This window comes from Nothoprocta perdicaria, unplaced genomic scaffold (assembly GCF_003342845.1).
Source record: "Nothoprocta perdicaria isolate Ctin4 unplaced genomic scaffold, notPer1 scaffold_25, whole genome shotgun sequence".
In the NCBI taxonomy this organism is placed as follows: Eukaryota; Metazoa; Chordata; class Aves; order Tinamiformes; family Tinamidae; genus Nothoprocta; species Nothoprocta perdicaria.
This window is the reverse complement of record NW_020455477.1, coordinates 2357898-2366976: the sequence shown is the minus strand read 5'-3', so window position 1 is coordinate 2366976 and position 9079 is coordinate 2357898. Positions and strand designations below refer to the sequence as shown.

The 9079-nt window shown below is 43.5% G+C and overlaps 1 protein-coding gene across 2 annotated transcripts in view; it reads right to left on the bottom strand.

Moving 5' to 3' along the window:
• The window catches only part of SGPP2 (sphingosine-1-phosphate phosphatase 2), a 23309-nt gene extending 15994 nt beyond the window's left edge, over positions 1 to 7315 (bottom strand). The window contains exons 1-3 of one of the 2 annotated variants that reach the window (XM_026040143.1): positions 7306 to 7315; positions 7103 to 7189; positions 6738 to 6800 (exon numbers count right to left, since the gene is read on the bottom strand). In XM_026040143.1, coding sequence (XP_025895928.1) covers positions 6738 to 6764 — 27 coding nt within the window. In that variant the 5' untranslated portion in view covers positions 6765 to 6800; positions 7103 to 7189; positions 7306 to 7315. Of the gene's footprint in view, positions 1 to 180; positions 193 to 6737; positions 6801 to 7102; positions 7190 to 7305 lie in introns of those variants that run through there. The other variant, XM_026040146.1, reaches the window with a different exon arrangement.
• Between the last annotated feature and the right edge of the window lie 1764 nt (positions 7316 to 9079).

Sequence of the window (9079 nt, the reverse complement as noted above, 5' to 3'; positions counted from 1 at the left end):
CGTCCCGCGGGGGCCCCCGCCGCGTTCCCACGCGGGGACCCGGCGTCACGCACTGCGCCGGGGCAGAGCTCCCCGCGCCAAACGGCACTGCGCTTCGTGCGGCCCGAGCGGCAGCACAGGTGTTTTGCCCTCAATATTTACACGTACACGTTACACGCCCACGCACCCAGCCCGGCTCACCCGTGCAGGGGACGTCTCTGCGTGTTTGTGCCCGAGCAGAGGCGCGGAGGCCGCTGCCTGCGGAGCCCCTGCTTGGCCCGGGATGGGAAGGGGCCTTTCCACCTGCCCCCTCTGCCCTTGGGACACGTCATGTTGGAGTGCTCTCAGGAACGGCTGCTTCCCGCCCCAGGCACGCTCCTGTGCTGATGGCCATGTCACCATTAGCTCAACAGAGGCTCACTGCAAAAATACTTTTTTTTTTTTTTTTTTCTCCTCTCTTTTAAAAGCTCCCAACTGCCCCAGCTTGCAGGTACAGATGGTGCACCTCCTCCCATGGCATTGCCCTGCTCAAAACACAAGTGTTTGTGGTCTGAGGGTCACCTAGAGCACCCTTGTTCCCCACGGGCTGTCCCACTCGCGCTCCCTCGGCAGCTGAACTCGCGCTGGCCAGGCTGCACGTCCACACGGTTTGTTGTTCCCTCTGCTTTGGCTCTGAGGGATGCAGACTATGCTAGGTGCTGTCAGGGCTATCAGAGAAGCTTTTACTGCTTTATTTTTGTTTCCCAGGCACACAAAATCTCTGTGAGTGCAGAATTTCAATTGAAGATTGCACTTGTTGCTCATTTCCTGCTCCATAGAGTGACTGCGGTAGAACCAGATGGGAAATGGTTCAAGCCATGGTTCCTTTATGCTTATTTTCCATGGGTTACAGAAATAGTCTTCAAAGAGATTTCCTTCTCACTTTATCTACCTATACGACAATGCATACGGGAGTTTCTAACACGCCAATTAGAAGAGCAAAATCCCGGCCCTGCTCAAGGCAATGGGAGTTTTGCTGGCGAGGGCAGTGAAACAGGAATTCATCCAAAGACAGGATGCAATGCGGGAAAGCGGCACCAAAGCACGTTGCTGGTGCCAACGCTGTACTGGTACTTTAAAACGTCTCTTTACCCAACCACAAAGTCAGGATTTATCTGATCTGCCCACATGCTTGTATCTCCCCATTATCGTTTCAGTGCTTCCCCCGTACGGAAATAGGCCTGAAGATTCATGGCCAACTTTTACCTATTTCTTCTCTGGGCAAAACACTCAGGTTGGTGCCGCATCCTTCCATAAGGACTGCAGGATCCGGCCCATAGGAAGGCAGGAGGCCTGAATAAGCTCCAGTGAAGATTTATCCCAAACTTACAGACCCAAAAAAGGGGAGTAAATAAGTAAATAAATAAATAAATAAAGGCCCTCACAGGCCTCTCTGCCTCACAGTCTGCCTGTCTGAGAGCCAATATGAACATGCAGGACTTGGCTCCTTCAAAGAGTTGCTTGAGAGAAGAAAGAAAAAAAATATGCAAAAACATTCCCAAACTTTGTATGCCAAATACAGATTCTCTGACATTTCAAAATGCCATTTTCAGTAAAAATAGCGCACACCGCATCGCTGCAAAGCGTAAATATGTGGCTCTGAGGATGCTTGAAACAAACTATATATTAACTCTCCCATTAGCAAAACACCTTTCTAAAGCTTTCACTGGTGAAACAACCCGCACGTCTCCCAGGGGCTGCTTGGCCACCCCTTCACAAGGGAAGGAAACCAGCTGTGGATGCTGAGGACGAGCAGGAGAGATTAGATCACTAAGGACATGGGCAGAACTGCCACCAGCTGCAGGCACTGAGCTCTGTATCACAAGACATCCCTGGTACTGGAGTGAAAGGACTTCCTTGGTATTTCTAATACCTAGAGGATACCCCTCACCAATTTCCAGTAATTTCTATTTTTCCATGTTTATATGGCAAAGGAAACCCTTAAGTGTATAGTTTTAAGTCCAGGCTACACTTTTGATAGGATTCTTGCATTTTCTCCTCCCTTAGTTGATGCATTACTGGACACTTGGCTTTGTGCCCAGGACTTCTCCTCAGTACGTCAGGAAACCAACTGCTGAGAGATGACGCTTTCCCATCTCTTGCTTGTGGCTTAAAGTGTATCAAAGCTCATCTAAAACTCATTAGAAAGACATTTCCTGAGCAAAACCCTTCTGCAGCATAGCCCAATACACCAGGAATGGCATTGCCACAGCAGGAAGGTAAGGCCAAGCTTAGGTGCATTTCTCACTGAATCACTTCCCCATTTGACCTTCCTTGACAACCTCTAACACTAAAGCATTTGGTTTTCCCCACAGGAGTCTCGCCCAGCTGTAAGAGGCCTCAAGCCAGCATCCTTTTCTAGCTATGAGAAAACATATACAAATATTTTGTTCTTTAATTTAGCTGAGCAGTATAACAAGACCTGGACACGTTTCCATAGCACTCCTGTAAAGTCCAAACTCCTCCTCAGCTCCCAGTAGCTTAGGCACAGAAACATGGAATTGTAGATCCAGGCTTTGATAAACCTCACATAATTTTATTATAAAATTCTTTTTGCAGGCATGGTGGTATTTTCAGTTTTAGATAGCATAAGCACAAAAGCAAAGTGAATTTTAGAACCTGAGAAGATGAAAGCACCTATTTCAAAAACTGCAAAAAGGAGAATGTGCTGAAGCAGTTGCTGCTGTCTTGGGTAGGAATAATTAACTTTCCTGTTTCCAGTGTAAGTAACCAGATAATGCTGTGTAATTGCCCATGATTTGCGCTGCTTGAAATGGTATTGCTAATTTCCAGCAATGATTAGCATGTCATTTAAATAATTATTCTGCACCATATCATGTGAGGACTTCAATTGCATGCGTCTCCACTGTGAAATTCCTAGAAGTGTTCCCAGCACTCCTAGCTATTTGCAGGCTGTACCATACCTTGGCTCTTCCAGGGTCTGGCGTTAGCAACAGCAGAAGGGAACTGTATTTCAACCATTATCCTAGTCCTTAGGGATATTTTAAAAGCAGGATTATCAAGAGTTGACCAAGTATCCATAACCCATCCTTCACCACTGATGAAGGATTTCTTTTGGTTGGGCTTTTTTTCCTGCCCCATTCAATTTTTATCCCCATTTTTGCAGTAAGTCATGAAATAAGTATATCTTCTACATTTTTAATCATAACTTTATAAAATGGGACTATCAAATTCCTTCTGAGACTGTTCTACTGACAATACTTCATAGACTATTTTGTCCATATGCAAGAGACCAGCATAGCTAATATTTTTAAACCGTCAAAAAAAATGAACATTCAGTCAATTCACTCAATGATAAAGAGCTCTGAGATTCTCTGCATTTCATTCTGCAGCCACCCACATTACAGATGTCACCCTGAAACCATAAATAACTCTTGGGATTTTTTTGCTTTATTTGTACTATTTACATGACAAATGTTAATGTCATTGATCCTCTATAAGAGACAGCAAAAAATCCCACACCCATCTGTCAATTTTTTAGCATTGATTGCCTGACAGCAAGTCAAGAGAGCTATAGAAGCTATCAAGAAGCCTTTATGGTATAGGAAACAGAGACAGGCATTAGGAGGTTGGACAATGTTTACCTTCATTCTTTAGAAATAACACAGGTTACCCCATTTAAATGCTGCAAGCAATACGGACTGCAGCATTCACAGAAGAGCAGATCCCGGGAATTTGCCCCGATTCCAGCAGTCAGTGCTTGGCTCTTGGTAGAGCAGGAGCATCACCATGCTTGCCTATGGATAAATGCAACCGAGATTACCCACCTTTCAGGCAATCCTTGTACCTTCACCTCTAACAACTCATCACACAAGTGTTTTTCTATTCTACCTCACTCTTAGAGCAAACATTCTGCTGTTGAGATGTATCTAAACATCACCAAATAGTAGATATTTTCATTATTGTTTTACTAGGCAGTAACATGACCATGGTCTGCCATGTCCCTGCAATGCAAACTCTACCAAATGCCTGCACTGCTGTTTCAGGAAGGATCCTTCTTTCTCAGCATTTGAGCAAAAATATTTTCCTGCATCCCATTGTGTCATAGGAAACCTTGCCCAGAAAATGATTGCCAATGCTACAGCAGCACTTGTGGTCCTGCGGCCTGCAGACGTGCCAGGAACTATTGAACCTGTACCACTTATTTTCACATCACCTGTACTGAACTTATAGGAATGCTGAATGTTCAGAGCCATATGGGAAAACAGACAGTCAAACAGGTGAGATGGAATGAGACACACGCATAAAACAAGAATATTCACCTAAATACCCTGTGCTATTTTGAACAACAATATTATATATATATATATTTCTGAGATTGTAATGTGAGGTTTTTGAGGGCAGGAGCATTTCCAGAGACTTGATGTGGTCCCAAGAAATTTTCTTCTAAATATGGTATTTTTCTCTCATCATGAAACACAATCAGTATAGATCACATCTCCCCATACGAGATATATGTTGATTCCTGGCATGAAGAATAAATTGCCTCTTCTGCAAGCGCTCTTTTAAAATGTAACTGCCAAATCAAGCTCGTTTTTCACTGATTTTATGATCTGCATATGAAAGAGCTGATCTGGAAGGAATCTCAGCCTGGCTCCCTGATACCTGGCTCCTCAGGTCCAAATGAGGAAGGGTTATGCACACTGGGCATGATTCGTTACACACACAGGAATGAGCAAGGAGGGTATCTGCAAAGATTTCAGTGCAGTTTGTCCAAATTGGCATTCACTGCTAGGAGGGCAAATTTAGTCTTTTTTTTTTTTTTTTTTTTTTTTAAAAAAATGCAAACAAAAATTGCAATTGAATTGAGATGCCATTATTCTTACTCACAAAATGCAGGAATCATAAACTCTTCAATTAAAGTTAGATTTCAAATTGGGGTGAAAGAATCTCTTTCTTCACTTGGCTAAAATGGCATTTTTAGGTAACTGGAGAGCTTTCTCTCCAGCTCCAGCATCCTTACTTCTCGCTCCCACCATTAGTTGTCTTAGTTCCAGACTATTAAATATCCAATCAACCCATTAGAGGCAAGTTTCTCTTGTTCTTTTCCAGTCTTAGGAGAGCCAGTAGGTCCAGCATGAGCGCTGAACGTGTGCCAAGGCACAAATCAGACCTCCTCTTGCTCCTAGAGTTACGGTCACCCTTGGTGGGAGCCTCGGTGGCCAGATCCGTCTGCCAGCGCTGAGACTCGCCAGGACTGAGCCCACCAGCCACATCCGCTGATTCTTGGGTTGGCTGCAACAAGGACCGTGGGTCACTCTTGTCCTGGGGAGGCAGCAAAGCAGGGTTTAGGTTCATGACAAGTGATCTTCAAAACTACTTTCTCTTGGGAGGTGATGTGAAAGTTTGTCTAAAAGACTAAGAAACTCCCATATTCACATTTCAGCTCAGAGCAGAGGAGTTACAGTTTGACATCTGCAGAGATGCAACAGTACAGACTTGAAAAAATAGAGACCCTCCTTCAGCTGTTTCTTATTCTGAATGAAACCAATTTGAGCATATATACATAACATACCAATAGTAGTTGCTTCAAAACTGCTTTAGAAGTAAAGTCCCTGTCATTATCAGGGATTAAATCTTGTCCCCCTGGAAGCTGATGGAAAAAACATCACCAGTCCAGGATCTGACTTCAGAAAAAAAAATTCCTATTTTAATTCTGCATTGCCAACAATTTGCTGTAATGAAGCAGTGACTGAAATGTGCATTATGCAGTCGGAACAAAGCTCCTATAGCTCTGAAGAACTCTTACCCACAGAGAAATAGCTTTGGGTTTTTTTTTTTTTTCCAGTAAAAGGCAAGAACAATTTGGAGCAAAGTAACTGCCTAAAAGTAAACAACGATGCAGTCATTCCCTAATGGCACTAATTAGTTGTGATTCTACACTAATTATTGCAGTTCTGACTGCCATTTCTTCTCCACACAGAAGTCAGTACAACCACAGCAGGTAGCTGATGTTACACCTGGGTGCTCCATGCCCTGCATGGCTGCACAGCAACCTTCTTATGAAATGCATATAACACTTGGCCTCTGTGGCTCTGATGGAGATGTGGAATCAGTCCTAATTGTAATCCCTTTTCTCCTCTCCCCCCACTCCCTGTAATAGCACACCAATGTCATTGAAAATAAACCTCCTTTTCAGGACTGCAGGCAGTAGGCAGTACATGCAATGGCTTTTACAGTAGATGAAAATGAAAAAAAAAAAAAAAAAAGCACTTTAAATATAAATTATTCAGAAAAATAACATGTTAAAAATGTGAGCATGAAGAATGCAGAAAGCTGAGGCTGCAGCATCCCACAGTGCAATGATAGGGTGTAAATATAATGCAAAACTTGCTACCCCACAACAGTGAAGGGAAATGGAGTCTGAAGGGGAAGACTGGCAGAAATGGATTTGTGTGGAAGGTGGGAAAAGCAGGAAAGTTCTATTTTTCTAAATATTTATCAAATGAGCTCTTGGTTTAATTACTTAATGTATTCTAAAAACTACTACACTAAGCAGACTTGAGAAAAGTAAAAACTCCAGTATCAAAATATTGTCAATAGCTTCTGATGTCAACCAGAATAACATATTAAACCACAAGGACTTACTTCAACAGCTGACTGACTGTAAAGACTTTTGCATCACACCATATGATATACTTCATTATTAAACTGTACAAAGAAGATAATCATAAAAATGCTTTTTAATGCAATTTTACCTGTGAAAGAGCTGGCATCACATCCATTCCTGTCTTATGTGTCCATCAGACAAAACATCCTTCCTAATTATAAATAAAAAGGTGCCGGATTTAGTTAAGTACACTTATTGTGCAGGAATATAGAGATACTAAACAACTAGAACAGCTAAGCAAGGCATGATTGCAAGAGGGATATATGCCAGTGTGTCCCTGGTGAAAAAGTGTGGATTCTGTTATTTTGGGATTGATTCATCATTGGGTTCATTTTACAGTGCTACATCTCCCTTAGATTAAATCTTTTACCAGCACAAAGCTGCCATAACATGCTGGGTCAATCAGGCCCTATATATATATATATTTTTTTTTAATGCTAAAAAAATGCTTACCAGCTGCAGGATAATTATTTTAAGTAGAAAAATGTGTATTCCATAAGAGTTCTTTGCCACTTCTGCTCAGAATTGATAACACAACTTCTGCTGAATAACATCCAAATCTTAGATACTGGTTCAGCCAAAAGTCATCTCAAAATCAACTCAGCCAAGGACTGAAAGGACTGAAATCATTACGGGTTAGGAAGATAAGTGCTCACAAATCCAGTTGCTGTGGTCCAGGCCTCATTTCCTCTACTGGCCACAGCCACCTCCATTCTCCTTGCACTGGGACAGGGCTCATGTAACGTGACAAGCTGCTTCACAGGGTTGTTCCAGAAAATAAAATAAACAAACCCACCAGAAAAGTCCATAGGCTTTGACCAATCCTCTCCACGACCTGTGGGATGGCACGAGCACACACATATTATTTCCCAGTAATGCTGAACTTTGCAACACGTAGGGTTTCCATGGCAGTTACGGGAAGATTTCCCTGTGCTGACTCTCATATTGTCCTTAGGTGGAGTTTCAGCTGACCTCAATGCAGATACAAACCAAATAAGAAAACTCAGAGCACAGAAGACAAAGCAGTTTGATCCAGAAATGTTGATATATCTGGACTTTATTAAAGTATTTGACAAAGCGCCTCAGAGAGAAAAAAAACTTGAAAAATTAATTCAAATTTGCCTGAATCTAAGCGCTTTCACATGCCTTGAAAATTAATTTGAAGTTGAAGGGTAATGAAAATGGCAATACTATTAAGTGGAAGGATAGCGTCTAGGACAGATTCACATAGCTCTGTGCTAAAGATCTCCAGAGGCAACAATGAACTAATTCAATGGGAAGATGACACTAAACTGGGAATTTATGAAATGTTATCGGGAAAAAAAAAAAAAGGGGAAATAAACATTAAAGAATTTAAGAATGCATATAGGAAATAAGATGAGATTCATTATAAAAAATGGAAGAGAGCTAGATAAAAACAATGCAGATGCACGAGGAAAGTACTGTGGACAGCAAGAGCAGAAGTCATTTTCTGCTTCTTTTTGCAGACTGAAGCTAGCTTTTAAATAGGTTTTCAAACATATTCTCCAATAAATTATAAATAGGATGTGGTCCCTGTACAGAGAATACTCTTGCTTCTTCCATGTGACTTCATCCCAGTGTTGCAGCTTATGCTGGGCTGACTGACTTTAAACAAGTCATTTCTTGGCCCAAATGTATTATTCAAGCCTTCGCAGACAGTATTCAAAGCTGCCTCATAACTCCACCAAACAGGCCTGCTCATCTTTCCAAAGAAACCAATCCATCACACAAACAACCATTCCCCCGGTGTGCTCAGCTCCAAGGACAGAAATGCAGAGAGGAAAAATAAATAAATAAAAATGAGGCCTACACAGAGAGGCCAAGGATAGTCCAAGGGCGGAAAGGAAACCTTCCTGTGGCAAGTGCGACGCAGCCGCACGCTACCTGCCATGCGGCGAGGGTGGGGACAGGGATGGGGCAGAGGTGCCTTCCCTGCACTGCAGCATCAGCAGCGCCCCGGGGCTGCTGGTGTCACCTAAGCTGTGCTCTGCTCCCCTGCAGCTTCCCTGGGGCAGGTGCATTCCCAGAACTGCAGAGAGAAATAATCATTCCCGCGGCCTGCGATGCAAGTGAAGGACAACTGCATCCTCCCAGATATACATGATGCAGCGAAACAGAATTGGATGCAGTGAAACCTATCGGATGGCTTCCCATAGGAGTGCTAGGGAGCATTATTGCTCGCATTGCTTGGAATAGCGGAGGACAAAAGCGCTCGGCACTAGAATGCAATGGTGGAAGAGACATACACACCTCGGCCGCTATTCCCACCCCCAGTTTCCCGGAGAAAAACAAACCCCCCGCTTTGTTTCCGCGGCTGGAAGTCGCTCCCTGCGCCCGCCCGCGGCAGCTCCGCACCCCGCGGCGGCGGCGGCGCCCGGTCCCCCCCGTCCAGCGCCGGGGCGGCTGCGC